The sequence below is a fragment of the Pelophylax lessonae genome (genome assembly GCF_965119305.1).
Source record: "Pelophylax lessonae genome assembly, chromosome: 7".
NCBI classification, from domain to species: Eukaryota; Metazoa; Chordata; class Amphibia; order Anura; family Ranidae; genus Pelophylax; species Pelophylax lessonae.
Window position 1 is genome coordinate 115,271,001 of NC_138774.1, and position 22,737 is coordinate 115,293,737.

The window sequence follows — 22,737 nt, forward strand, 5'->3', positions numbered from 1 at the left end:
ATATGTAAACAGTGTTCAAACTACACATGTGAGGTATCGTCGCGATCGTTAGAGCAAGAGCAATAATTTGAGCCATAGACCTCCTCTGTAACTCTAAGATAGCAACCTGTAGAAATTTTTAAAATGTCGCCTATGGGGATTTTTAAGTACCAAAATTTGTCACCATTCTGTGAGCGTGCGCAATTTTGAAGCATGACATGTTGGGTATCTATTTACTCGGCGTAACATTATCTTTCACATTATGGAAAACAATTGGGCTAACTTTACTGTTTTCTTATTTTTTAATTAAAAAAAGTGATTTTTTTCCCAAAAAATTGCGTTTGGAAGACCGCTGCGCAAATACGGTGTGATAAAAAATATTGCAATAATCTCCATTTTATTCTCTAGGGTCTCTGCTAAAAAAAAATATATAATGTTTTGGGGTTCTAAGTAGTTTTCTAGCAAAAACAACTGATTTTAGCTTGTAAACACCAAATATCAAAAATAGGCCTAGGCAAGTGGCTAGGATGCATGATGATGCTCCTTGGATGTTTAGGCCCCTCTATATGGCTAGGCTGTGAAAAAGTCTCACACATGTGGTATTGCCATACTCAGGAGGAGTGGCAGAATGTATTTTGGGGTGTCATTTTTGCGATGTACATGCTATGTGTTAGGAATATCCTATAAATTGACAACTTTGTGTAAAAAAAAAAGTTTTTATTTTTTTTCCCACATTTTCCAAAAACTTGTGGAAAAAAATGACATGTTCAAAGGACCCATTTATTAATAAACATAAAACACAGACAACAGTCCGATATAAATCAGAAAGTACAACCAAGAAGGAAATAATGCATATCCAAAAATCATACAGACAGAAGTACAGGGTAGTAAGGCAAGTAACATCAACCACAGTAGCGCACATATAGCAACCTCAATTGACTGCCCCCACCTCGCCTCTCCCGCACCAACCAGAGACTTCGTAGGATGATATTCAAAAAGTTTTTTTTTTTTTTTTTTTTTTTTCCCCCCTCCCCCCTTCCCCCCCCCCCCTCCCAACAACTTAAAACATATAACCTTCCAAATAGTATAAGGAGAAAGTACAAACCTAACAAAACCCTTCACGGAATGCATTCCTATCACATCAGCAAGTATGCAACCCACCATAGGGAAGAAGCACCACCCCCCTCCCAGCCCCGGGCACCCAATAGGTGAGAAAAAAAACAAAACAAAAACGTCCCCAAGGCGGAGCAATAAGTTTGACAGACAGTCACACAACATCTCAGAAGTTTAGACCTCTCTGGACCCTAGAACCGAGTCCATCCAGGAGGACCATACCTTAGCAAATTTTTTCTTGGAACCCCTAGCCAGATATGTCAATTTATACATAGGAAGAGCATTGTTGACCAGTTCCACCCAGGCTGCTACCGTAGGCGGAGCGTCCTGTTTCCATCTCAGGGCAATCAATTTCTTGGCATAGAAAAAAAGTATACACAACAGAGTCCTCTGGGACTGCCGAATACCCTCCTCCCCCAGATTGCCAAGTAGGCATCTGTCCGGCGCGAGAATATTCGGCAGTGCCAATTTTTCCGCGATAAAGGTACATACCCCCTTCCAGAAGGACTGAATCAGCGGACATAACCAGACCATGTGAAAGAAGTCCCCCCTAACTTCCTGGCAGCGGAAACACAATGGGGAGGCAAGCCTTCCCATCGCAAAGAGACGGCAGGGAGTATAGTAAATTCTATGTAAATAATTCAGTTGAATAACCCTGTCCCCCGCAGCTATCAATCCATGGAACTGGGCACTGAGCAAATCATCCCAGTCCGCCAGTTCCAATTGAGGTATATCAGCCTGCCACTTTGCCCGAAGGGACCCCATCCTCCCCTCACCCTGGTCAAGAGTCAACCCATATAGTCGAGAGATGAGTTTAGTGTGGTCGGGATTCATCAATTCCTTTTCCAACCGAGTCGGAGCCAGGTGGACCCCCCGAAGACCAAATTGGGCCGCCACTGCGTGTCGAAGTTGCTGATACAGAAACCAGCACGTCAAGGGAATCCCCAGCTCCGTCCTCAGCTCAGCAAAGGACTTAAAGGTCTGGTTCACAAACAATTGGTGGGCATATTTTAAGTCAAATCCCGCCCACCTCCTAGAGGAATCCAACTTATGTAAATCTGGCAGTCCCGGGTTAAACCATATAGGAGCATTAGGGGATCTATTGAAGGAAGAACCCCCCATTCTAGCGTTACAAATATGCACAATTTTGTAGGATAATCTAAGGATAGCGGCACCCTCCTTCGGGTAAGGACCATTCCTATATAGTGAATTAAGGAGTGCCTCATAGGAGCCCATCACCGCTGCCGACGTGGTGACCGCTGCGTTCGGCAGGTCCGGGAAGAACCACGCATGGACATGTGTCAATTGAGCAGCCAAGTAGTAAGCCTGCAGATCAGGAGCCGCCAGACCCCCAGCGTGAGCGGGGAGTTTTAGCGTGCTGAACGAGATCCGCGCCGGCTTCATACCCCATAGAAAAGAAATCAGTATGGATTCAATGCTTGCAAAGAACCGTTTGGGAAGGTACACCGGTGCCTGCCAAAAGAGATAGAGGAAGCGGGGCAGATAGATCATTTTAAATATATTGATTCTACCCATCAGGTTAAGGGGCAATTTGCTCCAGGTGACCAAGGTTTGTTTCAACCGTTGTATCAGTGGAGCAATATTGTTGTCAACGTACATGCCCACCGGTTGCTGAATGACCACACCCAGGTATCGAAATTTAGTCACTACCTGAAGGCTACGCGGAAGCACCAGGTCAGGTGCCCGATTAGGGTCGAGGGGGAACGCCACCGACTTATCCCAGTTAACCTGGAATCCCGAGAATCGCCCGAAGGATTCTATCACCTCCAGGGCAGCATCCAGGGACTCCCGGGAGTCAGCCAAATAAAGCAGCATGTCATCGGCATATAGAGATGTTTTCTCTTCCAGCTCCCCCACCCTGCAACCACGTATCCTCTCATCACGCCTGAGCAAGTTGGCCAGTGGTTCCAGGGCCAGGGCAAACAGCAGGGGGGACAATGGGCACCCCTGCCTAGTGCCACGGGACACCGGAAATTGTTCAGTAACCCTGTTGTTGACACGCAAGCGCGCCACTGGCGAGTCATAGAGTAATCGCACCCACCTGATAAACTTTGGACCAAATCCCATCCTGCCCAGCACTGCGAATAAATAGGGCCACTCCACCGAGTCAAATGCTTTATGAGCATCTAAGGATAATATCAGTCTGGTGTCCACTCCAGAGGGTGGAGCCTGTAGGTTGATGAAGAGACGACGCAGGTTTATCGCCGTAGAGCGGCCTGGAATGAATCCAGTTTGGTCGGAGTGAATAATCTTAGAGACAACGTTATTCACCCTACGGGACAAAACCTTTGCCATAATTTTGACGTCAGCATTGATCAGGGATATAGGCCTATAAGACTCGCAGTACATCGGGTCCTTTCCTGGCTTGGGTATCAACACTATCAGGGCCTCCCGAAGAGACGGTGGGAGCTTCCCAGTCTCAAAAGCGTCAGCATAAACCTTAGATAGTCGGGGGACTAGAGTCCCCGAGTAGGCTCTGTACCACTCAATCGGAAACCCGTCCATCCCCGGTGTCTTATTAGCCGCAAAAGAGGAAATCGCAGCCGCGATCTCCTCAGCAGTAATAGGGCCCTCAAGCGACACACTATCCTCCACCTCAAGCGTCTCCATCGGGATATCCCGTAGGTAGGAGTCCAGTTCCTCTTGAGAGTAGGTGGCTCTTGAGGAGTACAAGGACTTAAAAAAATCTAGAAAGGCTCCCACTATCTCCGTGCCCTCCGTGCACCGCCGATGCTGGGCATCGTAAACACTGGCAATAGCCGTGACCGGGTGCTCAGAGCGAGAGAGATACGCCAGAATCTTACTATTCTTATCGCCATATTCAAACACTCGCTGCTTTTGATAGAGTAATTTTTTCTGAGTCTTTTCTATTAAAATGAGATCCAGCTGCCGAGCACTGTCCCGCCACACGGAATAGTTCTCAGATGAGGGGTTTTTAATATATTCCAATTCAGCCTTAGTCGCCTCCGACTGGAGAGATTCCACCCTCCAGGCCCTATCCTCCCTGAGTTGCTTAATCACCCCGGACACTGAGCCCCGCATGGTAGCCTTGAAGGCATCCCACACCATAGCACCAGAGGCCGTCTCCTGATTGACCAGCCAGAAATGAGCCATCTCCTTCTCAGTGATATTGAAAAAGATTTCCTCGTTGAGCCACTGAGGGCTCAACCTCCACAGTTTGTAACCGATTGAGGAGGAGAGGCCAATTGTAATAAGCAAAGGAGAGTGGTCCGAGACGGCCCTAGGCAAGTAGGAGACGGAAATTAGTCTCGGGAGCAAGTCCGGGGAGACCAAACATATATCCAACCTGGAGAGGGTTTTATAAGAGCCCGAGTAACAGGAATATTCTCTAGCGGTCGGGTTCCTCCACCTCCAGCAGTCCACCAACTGATACTTGTCGACTGAAGCCGCAAGAGAGGAAGAAGCCGACACATCTCCAGGATACCTATCCACCGCAGGGGACATCACTGCATTAAAATCACCCGCAATCAGCAAAGGCCCTTCGGCCACCTGTAACAATTGGGCCATTACCTTGTCCCAGAAGGCTAGTGTAAATGGGGGCGGGATATAAACAGACAAGAAAGTATACACCACATTCTCAATTTGCAGTAAAACGATAACATATCGCCCATATATATCGGTAACAACCTGTTTCACCAGGCACCGAAGTGAACGAGTCACCAGGATTGATACCCCCCTGGCGTGTGTGGAAAACATGGAGTGGAAGCCATGCGCCACAAACGCCCGCTTAAGGGCAAGAACCTTAGACCCAGTCAAATGTGTTTCCTGTAAAAATACAATCTGAGGGGTATATTTCTGTAAGTAATTAAAAACCAGGGCCCGTTTCACTTTATCGTTAAGCCCCCTAACGTTCCAGGAGAGCACAGTTAACTTGTCCACAGCCATGGTAAGAAAAAAGAGGACAGTCCCATGCTGATGAGGTCCCCCAGAAACCGGGCAATAGGGGGCAGCGCATCAACCGCCGTAGGAAGCGTCTGTATACAGAAGGTAAGGAGCGCAGGAAGCATCCGTGAAGGGTAGAAACCAGTCCCGAAGAAACAAAAAAACAAAAAGTCCCCAACCCCCCACCCTGCCCGTAGCCCCAACATGCCCGAGCCTGAACCCCAAACCAAACCAAGTCAGTGGAACTAGTGGAGAACCGAACCTAAGTAACGTTCCTAGAATGCCACCATACAGTCACACCACATAGAAGTTACCATCCGGGAAGGGGAATCAGGAGTACACCTCCCACAGGTAAAGAAGAGGAGACGGGCAATAATCCAAGGCACAAAAAAGGGTATCCCCAACCTTGCGACAGGCTCAGCATCCGGAGAGATATATCAGGAAAAAGGATACCCCACTCAGCAAAGTCCTCAGCCCCTGCCCAAGGAGTCCAGCCATTGAGCAGCGTCCGCAGGATCCAGGAAGAATTGCGTCTTGCCTCCACACACCACACGTAATTTAGCAGGATACAACATACTGTAAGGTAGCTGCCGCTCCCTGAGACGTTTCTTGACATGCACAAATGCTGCTCTCTGTTTTTGCGTGCCCGCTGAGAAATCCGGAAAGATGGTAATGACAGCATTGTCAAAGCGGAGATCCGGTAGTTCCCTGGCCTTCCTCAGAGCTGCATCTCTATCCCTGTAGTGAAGGATCCTTGCCAGCAAGGGTCGGGGCCTAGCTCCCGGTGCAGGGGCCTTAAAGGGGACCCTATGAGCCCGCTCAACAGCAAATAGTGGGGAGAAGGAATCGGGGCCCAGCGCCTGTTTCAGCCAGGATTCTACAAAGGCCTCAGGATTTCTGCCTTCAGCTCCCTCCGGGAAGCCCAGGAATCTCAGATTATTGCGCCGCAGGCGGTCCTCCATGTCCCCTAACTTAGCCGCCTGGGCCTTCTGCTCCGCCTGTATGCCTCTAAGTGCTGCAGGGAGAGGGAATACATCGTCCTCTACGGAGCTTATACGTTGTTCTGCAGTGGTGACCCTCTGCCTGAGCTTGTGGACATCGTCTTTAAGGAGGGAGAAGTCCACCCTAAGAGCATCAATCTGGGATGTAAGGGAGGTCTGACACATTTTTATGGCATCCATTATTTGCGACAGGGTGGGTTCAGGTACCTGGGATATGCGTGGTCCCACAGGTTCTGCAGCGGTATGGGCACTCGGTGACAGTGCAGGCCATTCAGGACTGTCTCCCATCCAGGATGCGTGAGCAGCTGCAGCGGAGGCCCCGGCAGCGTGAGAGGATCGGGCGCCATCTTGGACCTGTGCCGAGGGATCCGGATCGCGATCCTCCGGGGACACCGGCCTGTCCCTGCCGTACTTCACCATATCTGTCGGATGCAGGAGTGATCAGGGAGCCGAGGGAGGTAAGTAGACAGCGAAATAGAGCCCGGATGGCAAAGGATTAGATACAGGAGAATCGATCGGCAGCGGAGCTAGGAGAAGAAGCTCCTCACATCCCGGAAGTCAGCCACGCCCTCCTCAAAGGACCCATAATGCCTCTTAGAATATACGTTGGAGTGTTTGCTTTCCAAAATGGGGTAATTTTGTGGACTTTTCCATTGTATTGTTGCTCTAGGGCCTTGAAAAGTGTGATAGGTAGTAAGAAAGTTTTATGTGTATTTATGCTCCTAAAACGCCTTATGGTGCTACTTGGACGTGGAGTCTCTTTTTGTGGCCAGGCTGTGTAAAAGTCTCACACATGTGGTATCACCATACTCAGAAGGAGTAGCAGAATGAATTTTGGGGTGTCATTTTTGCTGTGTACATGCTATGTGTTAGAAATAGCTTATAAATTGACAACGTTTTGGGAAAAAAAAAGAAAAAAAAATGTTTTCTTCATTTTCCCAAGAATTGTGGGAAAAAATTATAACTTCAAAAAACTCACCATGCCTCTTACTAAATACCTTGGACTGTCTACTTTACAAAAAGGGGTCATTTGGGGGGTATTTGTACTGTCCTGACATTTCAGGGCCTCAAGAAAGGAGATAGGCCATCAGTACATCTGGTGTGATCAATTTTCAGTAATTGGTACCATAGCTTCTAGACTCAATAACTTTCACACAGACTAAATAATATACACTAATTTGGGTTAATTTTACCAGAGATATGTAGCAGTATAAATTTTGGCCCAAATGTATGAAGAAAAATTAATTTTTTGCAAAATTTTATAATAGAAACTAAAAAAAAGTGTTTTTTTTTGCAAAATTTTTGCTCTTTTTTTGCTTATATCACGAAAAAAAAAAACCCCAGTTGTGATCAAATACCACCAAAAGAAAGCTCTATTTGTGTGAAAAAAATGATAAAAATTTTGTTTGGTTACAGTGTAGCATGAGCAATTGTCATTCAAAGTGTGAGAGTGCTGAAAGCTGAAAATTGGTCTGGGCAGGAAGGGGGTCTAACTGCTCTGTATGGAAGCGGTTAAACACATAAAAGATACTGAGAGACTTAGCAAGAGCTATGGAAAACACAAAAATATTTCATTTTTAATGATTTATATAGTAAAATAACATTAAAAAAAAAAAAACGCAATATACCGGGACCGCAAAAACTGAACCGCGATGGAGCGGGGGTTTACTGTATTGTCATTTAGCATTTTGTATTTTTTCTTTTTTCAGCACTTAAAATACCACACGCAAATCCATGTTCGTTCCACTAGAGGGCGAAATAGGGTTGGAAGAAAAATCACTGGAATAGAGCCATTGCCTGGAGAAAATAAGGTGACCTTTTCTCTGTTGACTGTTTTTTCATTCATCAACTTGTGCCTAAAACACACAATTTCTTCTGATTTCTGACTTGACGGTTGTTTTTTTGTTGTTGCAGATCTTAGTAACCTCTAATGATTCAAGAATAAGGCTGTATGATCTAAGAGACCTGTCTTTATCCATGAAGTACAAAGGCTGTGTGAACAGCAGCAGCCAGATAAAGGCAAGCTTTAGGTAAAGTCTCTTGCATAAATTGGGAAATCTGTGTAAAAGTTGCATTTGTTGACTTATTGAAGTTAAGGAAGATAGATGATTTCCAGTAGATATTCGGGGCCTTAAATCTAGACAATTTACATAGGGCGATATACCCTAATCAGCCTTAATATTATGATGACCCACCTAATATTGAGTAGGTCCTTTTTTTGCTGACAAAATAGCCCTGACCTGTCACAACATGGACGTCGCCAGGCCACTGTAGATATGCTGGGGTATCTGGCACCAAGCCGCCAGTAGCAGATCCTTTAGGTCCTGTAAATTGTTAGGTGAGGCTTCCATGGATAAGACTTGTTTTTCAGCACATCCAACAGATGCTCGACTGGAGATCTGGAGAATTTAAAGCGGAAGTATACTCAAAAAAAAAAAAGGCATCGCATACTAGCTCATTATGAAATACTTACCTTAGAACGAAGCCCCGACGCGAACCCCCGGACACCGCTGTGGGAGCAGACATGATCTCTCGGCGTCTCTTCCGGGTTTGGCGGCTCCGGCGCTGTGAGTGGATGGAGCCGCGATGACGTCACTCCTGCGCATGCGCGCGGGGAATTTACTTTCCGGCAACTTCCCGGCAAGGAACTCTGAAGGTTCGCCAGACCTTCAGAGCGCATGCGCCGCTCGCCTCAGCGGCTGCATGCAGTGTAAATATCTCCTAAACCGTGCAGGTTTAGGAGATATTAATTGTACCTACAGATAAGCCTTATTATAGGCTTACCTGTAGGTAAAAGTCACAAAAATCGGTATACTACCGCTTTAAAGGCCAAGTCAACACCTCAAACTCGTTGTGCTCCTGAAACCATTCTTGAACCATTTTTGCTGTATGGCAGGGTGCATTATTCTGCTGAAAGAGGCCAATGCCTTTAGGGAATACCGTTTTCTTGATGCGGTGTACTGTCAGCATTAATGTTTAGGTAGGTGATAGGTGTCAAAATAACATCCACATGAATGGCGGGATCCAAGGTTTCCCAACAGAACATTGCCCAAAGAATCAAATTTCCACCGGCTTGTATTCTTCCCCTACTGCATCTGGTGCCATCTCTTCCCCAGGTAAACACATATGCACCCGGCCATCCACATGATGTAGAGTGGGGAAAATAATTATTTGATCCCCTGCAGATTTTGTAAGGTTCCCAAATTTAAAAAGAAATGAAAGGTCTATCATTTTTATAATCTTAAATGGTAGAGACAGAATATCAACCAAAAATCCAGAAAAAACACATGATACAAATGTTATTGAGTTGCAGTTCAGTGAGTAAAATACGTATTTGATCCCCAAGCAAAACATGACTTAGTACTTAGTGGAGAAACCCTTGTTGGCAAGCACAGAGGTAACATGGATGTTGTAGTTGGTGACCAGGTTTGCACACATCTCAGGAGGGATTTTGGTCCACTCTTCTTTACAGAGCTTCTCTAAATCCTTAAGGTTTCTTGGCTGTCGCTTGGCAAATGAAGGTTTCAGCTTCCTCTATAAATTTTCTACATGATTAAGGTCTGAAGACTGGCTAGGCCACTCCTTGATCTTAATGTGCTTCTTCTTGAGCCGCTCCTTTGGAGGATTGGAAGAGAGTGCTGTGGTCAGATGACACCGAAATTTATCTCTTTGGCATTAACTCGACTTGCCATGTTTGAAGGAACAAAAATGCTGACTATGACCCTAAGAACACCATCTATACAGTCAAGTACAGAGATGAAAACCTGATGCTTTGGGGCTATTTGTCTGCTAAAGATATAGGCCGGCTTTGCCACATTGAGGGGCCAATGCACAGGGCCATGTATTGTAAAATCTTGGATGAGAACCTTCTTCCCTCAGTCAGAACACGGAAGTTGGGTCGTGGATGGGTCTTCCAGCATGACAATGACCCAAAACATTCCGCCAAGGCAACAAAGTAGTGGCTCAAGAAGGAGCACATTAGGGTCTTGGAGTGGCCCAGTCAGTCTCCAGACCCTGAAACTTCAAGTTGCTGAGAGACAGCTAAGAAACCTTAAGGATTTAGAGAAGATCTGTGAAGAACAGTGGACCAGAATCCCTCCTGAGATGTGTGCAAACCTGGTCACCAACTAAACTAAACGTCTTACCTCTGTGCTTGCCAACAAGAGTTTCTCCACCAAGTACGAAGTCATGTTTTGCTTGGGGATCAAATACTTACTTTACTCCCTGAACTTCAACTTATTTTATAGCATTTGCTTTGTCTTTTTTTTGGTTGATATTCTGTCTCTATCATTTAAAATACAGCTATGCGAAAAATTATAGACCCTTAATTTCTTTGTAAGTGGGCAAACTTCCAAAATTCTGCAGGGCTTCAAAAATGATTTCCCCCACTGTAAAAGAAAACGTGATTCATCAGACCAGGTCACCTTCTCTGTGGTCCAGTTCTGATGCTCATGTGCCCTTTGTTAGGGGCTTTTTGCTGTGAACCCAGGTCAGCATAGGCATGCTAACCGGTCTTTGGACATATGTAACAAACTGCAATGGCCATTTTTTCTGCTTCAATACAGCTGCAAGAAAAAGTATGTGAACCCTTTGGAATGATATGGATTTCTGCACAAATTGGTCATAAAATGTGATCTGATCATCATCATCTAAGTCACAACTATAGACAATCACAGTCTGCTTAAACTAATAACACACGAAGAATGAAATGTTGCCAAATTTTTATTGAACACACCATGTAAACATTCACAGTGCAGGTGGAAAAAGTATGTGAACCCTTGGATTTAATAACTGGTTGAACCTCCTTTTGGCAGCATTAACTTCAACCAAATGTTTCCTGTAGTTGCAAATCAGACGTGCACAACGGTCAGGAGTAATTCTTGACCATTCCTCTTTACAGAACTGTTTCAGTTCAGCAATATTCTTGGGATGTCTGGTGTGAATCGCTTTCTTGATGTCATGCCACAGCATCTCAATCGGGTTGAGGTCAGGACTCTGACTGGGCCACTTCAGAAGGCGTATTTTTCTTCTGTTTAAGCCATTCTGTTGTTAAATTACTTCTACGTTACCCTTTGGTCTCGCATCTGCTCCTCGGGTCTTCACAAATGTGTTAGTCCCGGTGCTAGCTTTGCTACACCAACGGGTGTCTCCCTGAAGGAGTAAGTGATAAAATTTGAAGCAATATTGAAACTAAATTCAAAATTTAACATATACATTGTAAGTTTTTTTTTTTTTTTTTCTTTCTTCAATAAATTATGAATGAGTTGCTTCATAAAAGTAATCAAAAATAATTTTTCCAAATAGGAAAATGCAGGCCCTCTGCACATGTTGCTTCTCCTAGAGCAGGACTGATGACCACCTTGAAAAATAAATAGTGTTGTAGCTGCACATGCATCATTAGTGCAGTTTTATCTTCTAAGCAGTTGCCTGCACTCTATAAGGGCATTTTTAATTATGTTTTGATCTGTTACAATTCCAGTGGTTTTTGAATCTTTTCTTGTTTTATTTACAGCCATGATTTTACATATATAGTTAGTGGTTCTGAAGATAAATATGTTTATATCTGGAGTACGTACCATGATCTAAGCAAGTTCACCTCTGTAAGAAGAGACCGCAATGACTTCTGGGAGGGTATAAAAGGTATGACATCATTTTATTTTGCATTCAGGGTTAAAATCTTGCATGTTTAGAAGAGCAAGCTTGTCAAAACCGATATTGTGCTATATTTTGCCAGAGAGGAAGGGTGGTACTGCTTGCGTAAAGCACATATATTATTTTTTTTTTAAGAGCAGTGTTATTTCTTGCTGGTCCATTGAAGGAAGGAAGTCTTTAACCTTTTGAGTTATACTGCTATCTACAGGAGGGTTAGACACTGGCAAATAAACAAACAAAACTGTAGTCCAACCCAGGAGAACCCCCTCCTAATACCAGTATGCCTTTTTTTTTTTTTTTTTTTTTTTTTTGGTTTCTTAGGAGGACTTTGAGATTCCTTTACCTGATTCTGGCTGTGATTGACTTCCTCTAAAAGAGATCTAACTAGTGCTGCGGTTGATCCTTCGCTTATTGAGCGTATGGAGCAGATGGTTGTAGCTTTAAGTTTCTGTTGCGACGGCGTGTTGAAAGCCTCCCTTCTAATTTCTGATATCAAACCGAAGGCACTTTGCCTAAAGGGGTTCTGCCGCATAACTTTGTGGCAGGTGTATGCCGCCCAATGTTCCCAGTGTTGTTCTCAATGCATACTGACCGTTAATACTGTCAGCGGACACTGATACAATGCCTCCTCTGTAGTTCTGTCTCCTATGAACTGAAAGTGAGTGGTGCCAGTAGTGCAGTGAGCGGGAGGTGAACAAGGAATGGACTTCAAATTGCAGTGCTTATCAGACTGTGGGAGGGAGCACGCAGCTCCAGCATTTATAAAAATATCTGATTTATTGTCTCTTGCCTATCACCATTACTTTTGCACTTTTTTATGAAATATCTGTCAGAATAATATGACTATCTAATTTTCCAGCACATAATGCAGTTGTCACATCAGCAATCTTTGCCCCAAACCCCCACCTGATGGTATCACCAGATGCATCATCTGAGAGGCAAGACACCGAACACAAGGGGGAACAAGGAGAGTCCGTAGATCACATACCTTCTGGTGAGTAGTGGTTTTGTTAATGGTTTTACTTCATGTTTAGCAATCAGTAAACCTACATTTCTCTTTCATTCATTGACGGACACAACTCCTGATATTCATAACCATTGGGTTATATTGCCCCCTACAGAAGTAGGACACTAGGCAGAAAATAATTCTGGCTACACCCATGGGCAGGCCCAGAGGGTATATTCCCTCTCTCTGCTGTAGCCACTCAGTTTTTATTCTGCCTAGTCAGGAGTAAGGACCTATTTCCTTGCTGGCATCTTTGGTCCTGGCAAAATGTTTCAGATAGAAAATTGTTTCCTCCTGGATTTTTTCCTGTGAGATCTCCAATCAACTGCCGGATTGGTGACGGGCTGGATAGTCTATATCCTGTGGTCACCCCACTACCACGCGCAGACCTCAACTCTGCGCTAGGTTGGCCACGAAATAACCCCACTGGACGGGGGCTGGCCTGCGAGTTAAATGTCTCGCGAGGTCGCATACAACCAGGTCTCAGCCCAAGTTCCTCCTGGCCGACAGTCCCCCCCCCCCCCCATTTTAATGGAGAGGGGTTCTGTCTGGAGCAGTGCCTGCCTGGTATGGTGAGTAGCTGTCTCCCCCTGGAGGGTTTTGGGGTGGACGTGGGCCCCTCCTTGGGACAGTCGGACCCTGGGTTCCCCTCTTTCCCGTAGGCACCCCCCCTTGCCAAGTCCCTCATCCTGCCCCCCCCCACCTCCACACTGGGGCTGTTTTGGTGGTCTGGCCACTTTCCTAGGATGGGGGCAGGGCGCTAACTGGCCATGAGGGTAGGGGGTGTGCCGCCAGCAACCAGACAATGGACTGTGCGGGGGGGGGGGGTTGTACCTAGTGGGGGCTCCTGCCAGGGCCCCCCGTCCTGCCTGGGTCTGCCCTTAAGGCTTGGTCTCCCTCCTGGGTCCCTGGGAGCCTTGTAGTGCCGCCATTTTGTTGTAGCCTGTGTTTCTATACACAACGGCCATATTTGTGTATTCTAGCAATCATTTTGTTGTGGTTTGCCATTGAAAATAGTGTCTGCCGTAACAGTGGAGCCCTGTGGGCAGTGATTTTGTCGGTGGGAGCCCCTCATCTCGTGGTGCTGACTCCTGGATGATTTTTACTTCCTGATAGCCGCACGTGTAGTGCAGATTCTCCTGGTGGCTGCAGGTGCCTGTTTCTGTGGGTGGTAAATCTGGTGGGGTCCAATCCCCCTCTGCTGAGGATTGCTTGGTGTTTTGTGCCTGGCGACCGGGTGGTGCTGCCAGCACGGTGGGGTTGTCCCTTAGCAGTGTTTTACACTTTTTGTGGGGTCCCCCTGGAGACTCATGGAATCTTTAGAGTACATTTCCCCACCTGATCCCCACTCTGAGGCTGCAGGGCACTCCCGGTCCCGACTTTCCATCCATGCACTGACGGCGGTCCTGCAGTCCCTTGTGTCCCAGGTGAAGGTGGCTTGAGGGCAATGGGCTAGCAAAAAGTGCCCCCCCCCCCCCCCCTCCGACCTTCCCCTGCCTCCTCTGTTTATCAGATCCTGAATCTGATTTGGCTGCCGCGGACATGGGTCACCCTGCTGGGTCTGCAACCACGCACCTGGAATCGTTTGATAGTGAGAATGATTCCTCCACATCAGCAACCACGCAGGTGGATGCCCTGATTGTATCTGTGCATGAGACCCTGAAGATGGCCGCGGCTGAAGCTGCAACGGAGGCTCAGGTGCCCTTTGGCACTCAGAAGCCATCCAGAGCGGGAAAGGTGTTTCTTTTCCCAACCTATTTTGACAGAATTGCCGCTAAAGAGTGGGGATGACTGAATCTTCCCTGTGGGGTCCCTAAGTGATTTACTAGGCGTTATCCCTATGAGGAGTCCCTTCTTAAGAAGTGGACTGTGCCATTGGTGGTGGACCCTCCAGTTTCCAGATTAAACAAGGCACCATGATTCCGGTTGAAGAGTCCCCGGCCTTTAAGGATTCGGCTGACCGGAAGGCGGAGGCTGTGGCCCGCACTATGTACACTCTGCCAGTTTGGCAATGTTGGCCGGTATTCACCATTGCCCTAGTATCACAAACTCTGACCGAGTGGGCTAAGCTCCAACATCATGACCTGAAGGGGAACAGCTCCCCCCTGCCTTTGCTGAGCTGGCGGACCAGCTGGTCCAGGAGCTGCAGTTTCTGTGATGCCTCTTTTTAGATGCGGTTCCCCTGATGGCTCGCCTTTCTATTTTGGCAGTAGTCCTTCGGCATTTCTTTTGGCTCAAGTGCTAGTCTGCGGACCATACTTCAAAAAAAGGTCTCGACTGATCTTCCTTTTCAAGGAGATCGTCTGTTTGGAGCTACCCTGGATGACATCATTAAAGGTCTCACAGGGGTGAAGAGTACTTTTCTTCCGCAGGCTACTAAGGGCAAGGAACCTCGTCGTAGACATGGACCTTCCTTCTCAGCTCATAAGAAGTTTTTTCGTCCCTCGGGGTCGACTGACAAGGGCTTGAAGCCTTTCAGGGCCTCTTCTGGAGGATCCAAATGAACCTGATGAGGCAAGCCAAGATCGGGCTTCTCCAGACCCGTGGACAAGGCTACTTCTGCATAAAGGCACGTCCTCACCCGTATCGGAGGTTGGGAGACGTCTTCGCTGGTTTCCGGACCCGTGGACTTCCCGGGTGCAAAACAAGCGGGTCCACAAAGTCATAGGGTTCGGCTACAAGATTGGGTTTCGCTCTTGTCCCCCGGCAAGGTTTTTTCCTTCCAACTTGCGCCTGTCCTCAAACTGCTTACAGGGCTTGTTTGGGGTGGTACAAGACCTGTTCCTTCAAGGGGTGATTGTCCCAGTTCCGACCTTGGAACGTTTTAAGGGTTTTTACTCAAATTTGTTCACTGTTCCCAGGAAGGAAGGCAAAGTGCGTCTAATCCTGGACTTTAAGGCGCTAAACAGCTTTGTGCGGGTACAGAAGATCAGAATGGAGTCCATTCAAACGATGGTTGCATCCCTGCATCAGGGAGATTTCCTTGCCTCTATCGATATCAAGGATGTCCCACCTTCAGATAAAAATATGTTCCAGTCACCAGCGTTTTTTCTGCTTTGCTGTGGGGGAGGAGCGGAGCATTACGAGTTTGGGGGGGGGCTTACCCTTTGGTCTCGCATCTGCTCCTCGGGTCTTCACAAAAGTGTTAGCCCCGGTGCTAGCTTTGCTACACTAACGGGTGTCTCCCTCTGCTCTGATGGAGAACCTGGAGATCACAGTACGAACTCTGCGGGAGTTCGGCTGGATTCTAAATTTTCAGATGTCTGCTCTGGTTCCGTCCACGAAGCTGGACTATCTGAGCCTGACTCTGGATTCGGCCTTGACCAGAGTGCTCCTTCCTCTGGACAAACTCCAGAAATTGCAGGCTGCAATTCGCCTCCTGCTGTCCAACAAATGGTCATCCCTCCCATTCTGAATACATAGACAAAGCAACACCAGCCGAAGTTGGTGGATCAGTGCTCACTGGTGCATGCAAATAAATATTATAAGAAATAATGTGAAATGACAGGAATAAAATAAAAACATCATACATCAATAAAAATTAAAAACATTCATGTCAAAATCCTAAACGGCATGAGTCCAAAAGAAGGGGGGATTTGTGAAAGTGTGCTCAAGGATGAAATAAAAGCGACCGGCAGCTCCTGTGAGAGGTGTGGGATCTCTCCGAAACGAGTATGCAACAAAGGACAAAGGGCGACAAGTCAGTGAAAAGAAATAATCATAACAAATTTATTAATCGCACACTAACATACAAAGTAGCACAAGTCAGTGTGGGAACAAGCAAACCATCCTCATGGGGAAGATGTCCAGTTGATGGTGTGGGCTGGAGGGTGACACAAGGGCCGTTGGTACCATCACAAGCACTGCTACATACAAAGTGCCAGCTGTGCAGCAGGAAGATTTCCTCAAAATAGCACTATTGGCTGCCGCGCCTTCTGCAGAAGCATAGGCAGCAGGATGCTGGGTGCCAGAAATGGCGTCACCCCCAGACGCCGGTCCTCCACAGATACCGGCGAGGTATAAGGAACAGCAACAGTGGAGAGGGCTGGCCACAACGACGAGATATTAAAATCTCACTAAAAAAGCTATTTTTCATCATACTTACCCTTATTTATTTATTTATTTCAGGTGCTTATATAGCGCAGTCAATTTACACAGCGCCATTTTTTTTTATACAGGATCCAATTAACCTACCAGCATGTCTTTGTTTTATGCTTGTAACATCGGAGTAATATATTCTAGCCTCTTACAACTTTTGAAAAGGGAATGTAAACTCCAGGGAAAGGCCTATATACAGAGTTGAATGCTTTACTGCCAAATTACTAGTTATTTTGTTCAGAAAACTTCAGGGCACCCCTGCAGACAGCATAGGCAGGCATTTCTCTGCAGACAAGCGCAAAAAAAAAAAAATGTGGGCCCCTGAGAGTTTTCTGCCATATTGTATTAGTAGGCACAGCATGTTGGCACATTTTGGCAGCCTTACCCGATAAGCAATCCCTACAGCACTGTGGTGTCAGCATTCTTGACTGTCATCTTCACCTGGTCTTTCTCCCAGGGTTGAACTTTGTCCGATTGAATGGTCAGGCTGCGACAATGTCACTCTCGAGCATATGCACAGAAATCTAGAAACCTAAAAGTGACGGCAGAAAAAAGACCAAGTGATCCATCGAGTCTGCCAGTTTTTTTGGGGTTTTATTTTTATATATATATTTTTTTTTTTTCGTTAAAGTGGAGTTCCACCCATTTTTAATAGGTTGGATTACATAGATGTATGTAATCCCATTTAAAACGGCTTTTACCAATGGAAACTTTTTTTTTTTTTTTGCTAGTAAATACCTTAATTTCTGCTTTATTCCTCCTCTCCTCACTTCCGGGTCCGATCGGCGATTACGTCATTCGGCGATTCGCAGTGTGCGCTGGGATGTATTCCATTCCAGAAATCTCGCAGTATTAGCCAGGAGCTGAGCTGTACTGAGCCGTGATCTGCCCCGCCTCCGCCCCGCCTCCTCTCAGTGACCTGCCCCGCCTACTCTCAGTGAGTTGTACTGTATGCATTGTATTCAGGCTGTTCTCTGCCCCGCCTCCTCTCAGTGAGCGAGGACTGAAAGCATTATATCCTTACTGAGCTCACTGAGAGGAGGCGGGGCAGAGCACGTCCTGAATACAATGCATACAGTACAACTCACTGAGAGTAGGCGGGGCAGGTCACGGCCTGAATACACACAGTACAGCTCAGCTCCTGGTTAATACTGCGAGATTTCTGGAATGGAATACATCCCAGCACACACTGCGAATCGCCGAATGACGTCATCACCGATCGGACCCGGAAGTGAGGAGAGGAGGAATAAAGCAGAAATTAAGGTATTTACTAGCAAAAAAAAAAAGTTTCCATTGGTAAAAGCCGTTTTAAAGGGGATTACATAGATCTAAAGTTACGAAAATGGGTGGAACTCCACTTTAACTTAATTGTTTGAGTATGGATCCTCCCAGGTCAGGAAAGACACTGACCACAAGGGGGAGCAAGGAGAGTCCATAGATCGCATACCATCATCCCACCACAGAATGGTGCTGTAAATTTTTGACCGAATAAATCTTCTGTCCTAAAGATCCTGCCTGTGTTTTTTTTTGTTTTTTTTTTTTTTAAGTTTAAGACCCCATTCACACTGGGGCGACGCTACTTGCCGGGGCGACCTCACAGGTCGCGGTGCGCAGCTCGTACCGCGACCTCGGAGCGGCCGGCACGGACTTCATAACATTGAAGTCAATGCAGGTCGCTCCGGGTCGCCCCAAAGAAGCTCCGGACCCTTTTCCTAAATAGGAACGACTTGTGTCGCTCCTATTAGAATGGGTCCACAGCTTCTCTATGGCAGGCAACCTACGGCGACCTGTCAGGCGACCTGAACGGGGTCTAATTCTGTTTAGTCAATGCAGACTGGTCCAAGACCCACCCAGCCTGTGATTGGAAAAATATGTTGCACCACAATATTGAGGCCATCCCTGTGCTTTTCCTTGCTGTGTAAGCATTTTCATTTTGCAAAGCAATAGAATCTGATTGGCTCAAAGTGCTACCCCCCCCCCTTTCAAAGTAGGATTCCAGCTATGCCAAATATTATAGTATAAAATGTGTTTAAGACATATTCGGGTACCTATACTGGCTCCAGTTTTTTTTTTTTTTTATTTAATACATATCGTTTAATATTTGCCTGTACATTAATTATTCTGTGTGAAAATGCATTTCAGAAGAAATCTGTTATTTGCGGCTGATTCACATCCATATGCTGTACTTTAGTTTTATTTTAAAGGGACAGAATAGAAATAGTGCAGCGCTCATAAGTCACAATAGATCATGTAAGTGACTGAAACAAAATATATAAATTATAAAAAGATTAAAATGTAAAGTCAATGCAGCTGCTGGGTTTTCGCTAGTATTTACTGTGCGCTGATATATTTTTTGTTTTATTTTAAAGGGAAGCTAGAAGAGTCCATTCACACATTAAAGCGGAGTTCCACCCAAAAGTGGAACTTCCGCTTAAGGACTCCTGACCCCCTGACATGCCACATATGGCATGTCTTTTTTCTTGGGGGGGGGGGTACCTAGTTTTGACAGGTACCAGCTCCCAATTTGGTAGGTGGCCTGAGTGGAAGTTCTCCTCTCCCCCTCCCTCCCTGCAATCTTCTGGGACATGTCAGCGCGACTCATGCATGCGCAGTGTGCACCCAGCTGTGAAGCCGAAAGCTGTCCCAGCCGGGTACCCACACTAGTAATGCCGGGGGGAGGTGAGGGAGAGAACCGATGCTTCAGGTGGCCGCATAGCTGGATTGTGGGACAGGTGAGTGTGTGTTTATTAAAAGTCAGCAGATACACTTTATGTAGCTGCTGCCTCTTAATAAGCACAAAATGTCTGGAACTCCACTTTAAGACATTGGTACTATGTTGAATGCTGCAGCCTATGTCTAGGTTTAAATGGGTCATTACAATGTTCTCTCCATTTGGGGAAAAAACTAATTTTGGTGATTTTTGCTTTTTCAGGGGCTTTGAAGCCTGACCACACAGAAGTGCTCTTGTCTGCGGATTTCACAGGCGCCATCAAAGTGTTCATTAACAAGAAAAAGAACATGTCTTAAGTCCTTATGTGATGGAGGAAAGCTACATTGGTAGCCAACAATTATACTAGCAGGGGTCATATTACTGCAGCAGTTGTCTTTGCACTTGAAGACAGCCCAACAGCGATCCTGGGTTCAATGATCCAGTTTCTACAGTAATGGTGTGACCAGAATGTTTGTGCTCCTGATCATCTCTCGTATTCCCCAGTGACCACATTTCTGCTCACTTTTTTTTTTTTTTTTTTTTTTTTTTTTTTTACTGCTTATTAAATGGAAGCTTAACCATACACAATACACAGCTCATTGAATTCATGGCTGCTTTTTTTTTTCTTAAGTTCAATCCATGGGGTGCCACTTTTTTTGACACAATGGGATTCATTTTCTAAGGCTCCATTCACACCTGAGCATATTGTTTTCAGGTGTTTTTTGGGTGTTTTTTTGCAGGTGTTTTGGAGGAAGGCATCAACATCTAACAAAAACACTTGTAATCTGCCAAAAAAAGAAGCTCATGTACTTTTTTGAGCTTCAGGCGTTTTGCTTCAGGCACCAAAATACTCATATGTGAACAGGAGCCATTGAAATTAATGGGATTTTGCTTGTTGAGCGTTTGAGACTTCAGAGATGAGCGTTTTACGAGCTGAAAAACGCTCCAGTGTGAACAGGGCCTAAAACTAGAGAGTGAAAAGTCTGGTGGAGCTGTGCACAGTTGCACCAATTGGCTTCAATGTTTTTTTTTTTTTTGTCAAACCTATTTGAAAAAGCTTAATTTTAGACGCTGATTGGCTACAATGCACAGCTGCACCTGATTTTGCACTATCAAGTTTTAGTAAATCAGCCCCAATGAATAGTGAAATTAGTGCAAAACAAAATGGAGTCCTTTAGTTTGGCTCCAGCGGCCATTTTTTTTAGTGCCTCTGATGAAGTAAAATCCAGCATCTGGCTGCTTTAACCCCTTGGAGCCGGTACCTCCTGGCCCTTTAAGAGGTTTAGGATGCAAGGCAGGGTTAATGATCATGGGACCGCCGTGATTGGCTGTCACAGCGGTCACATGATCGGAAAGCTCCTGATAGCAAGCAGCCTTTGGGAACTTTCTGTTCACCGCTGGTAACTGTGCTGGGAGTGCGCAGGGCACACACTCTCAGTACAGCTGTATTTGCACAAAGGCATGCAAATATGGGGCCACTCTGCGCCAAGGCCCAACCACCAGGAGGCTGCATATTTGCGTGCTGCCGGTGCCAAGAGGTTAGGTAACCTATGTGTATGTATGTGTGTGTATATGTGTGTGTGTGTGTATATATATATATATATATATATATATATATATATATATATATATAATAAAGGTTTATCCTCAAGCCCGGATACCCCTGCTACCCCTTTAAAGGGACTTTCTGAGCTTTATTACAAACTTATCTGGATGTCAATGTTGAAGAAAATCCTGAAGCTCCCCCCTCCCTTTTTCTTCTTTTTTTCTTCAACCTAAAAGCACCTTGTTTTTGCTTTACCACATTTTAACATGGATGTATTTTTAGCTCCTAGCAGTTGTAGCCTACCAAAAGCAAACTTCTTATTTTGTCCCTGAGACAACTTTTGGGTGATTTATCCACCCAGTGTCCACTTGTAACGGTTTTAAATAGACACTGTAAAAAAAAGATAAAACAACTTTTTAGCCCTATTCACCTTGCAATCTAGCATGCAGTTTCAGGAAAATTCAGCTTCAAAGCATACCATGTATGGAGTGTCCCAGTAAAACTCCTGGACAGAAAAAAAAAAAAAAAAATCTAGGGCTGTGGGGAAGATTTACTAAAACTGGTGCACACTGAATCTGGTGCAGCTGTGCATTGTAACCAGTTAGCTTCTAGGTTGTAGCCCTTGTTCACATCGGGGCGATTTGACATGTAGAGTCACAGCCTGTGGCCAGCAACAGCACCGCCCAAATCTGCGCGACGCCTACTTTGCAGCACCACACCGATTTCCAAAAGTAGTTCCTGCACTACTTTTGGCGACATCTGGGGTTTTTTTCAGTAGACATCTGTGCAGTGAGGCTGCACAGAACAAAATTGTTATATTTACAGATGTGAAACTGTCTAGAAGAGATTTTATTTGTGACATCAGGACAGTATATCTCAGGCCTATCCAGATCACTGAATGTAAGGCGTTCCCTTCATAATCTCATGTGGCTGCAATACAAATCCGTTCCATTGTACGTAAGCTACAGAAATTGTGATGAGCCCAATAATGTAGTGTAAAGAGATCATGTGTTTGTTAGTTACAGTGTACATTGAACTTGCTGTAGAGACAAATCCAGGTACACAGTTGCACCGCATGAAACACTTTTGTCATCTTTGAGTTATTCTGCCACAACTATACTCCTATTTCAAGCATACTTAAACTCCACAAAGCTTTACATACCATTTACAAAATTTGCTAACTGGGTCTCCAAATGTTTTTTTTTTTTTTTTCTTAAACATGATGGTCAATGTCCATTCTCTCCAGCTTTAATCCTTAGGGCGATATTAACATGATGATTTGCTTTCTTTTGTTGCTTGGCCATTTTTATTCCAACTGGAGTTATGGTAGCAAGAAAAAAACCCTAATACACATGTAGAGGAGTTATAAACTAACTTGAATTATGTTTAAATCTACCTGAAGACAGCAAAAGTTAATTTTAGGTTGGTGTATACCCCTTCTCTGAACATGCAAGCCACTCCTTTTTTCCACCTCTGAACATTGGAAAAACCATCGGAGCACCATTCCATCACCTTGACCAGGCAGAATTTTCATGTGAAGTCTCTTTGGAGGAAATCTAAATTGTTATCCTAGATGTGGGTTGAAGCAGAAGCTCCTCTAGATAGAATCTATGAGAAGACTTTGGTGGAATAAAGACGTTAGTACACACCTTCCATCTGCCAATGTCTTAATTTTGCTAAATGTTAACAAAAGAATAGATCATCAAAC

General features: G+C 45.5%; 1 protein-coding gene across 1 annotated transcript in view; it reads left to right on the forward strand.

The window, feature by feature from the left end:
• Nucleotides 1-19,895, forward strand: part of WDR44 (WD repeat domain 44) — a 176,293-nt gene extending 156,398 nt beyond the window's left edge. The window contains exons 16-20 of the mRNA XM_082263435.1: nucleotides 7,727-7,828; nucleotides 7,932-8,047; nucleotides 11,530-11,657; nucleotides 12,529-12,663; nucleotides 19,706-19,895. Of these exons, the coding sequence (XP_082119561.1) occupies nucleotides 7,727-7,828; nucleotides 7,932-8,047; nucleotides 11,530-11,657; nucleotides 12,529-12,663; nucleotides 19,706-19,800 (576 nt within the window). The 3' untranslated portion in view covers nucleotides 19,801-19,895. The remainder of the gene's footprint in view (nucleotides 1-7,726; nucleotides 7,829-7,931; nucleotides 8,048-11,529; nucleotides 11,658-12,528; nucleotides 12,664-19,705) is intronic.
• Nucleotides 19,896-22,737: the final 2,842 nt, after the last annotated feature.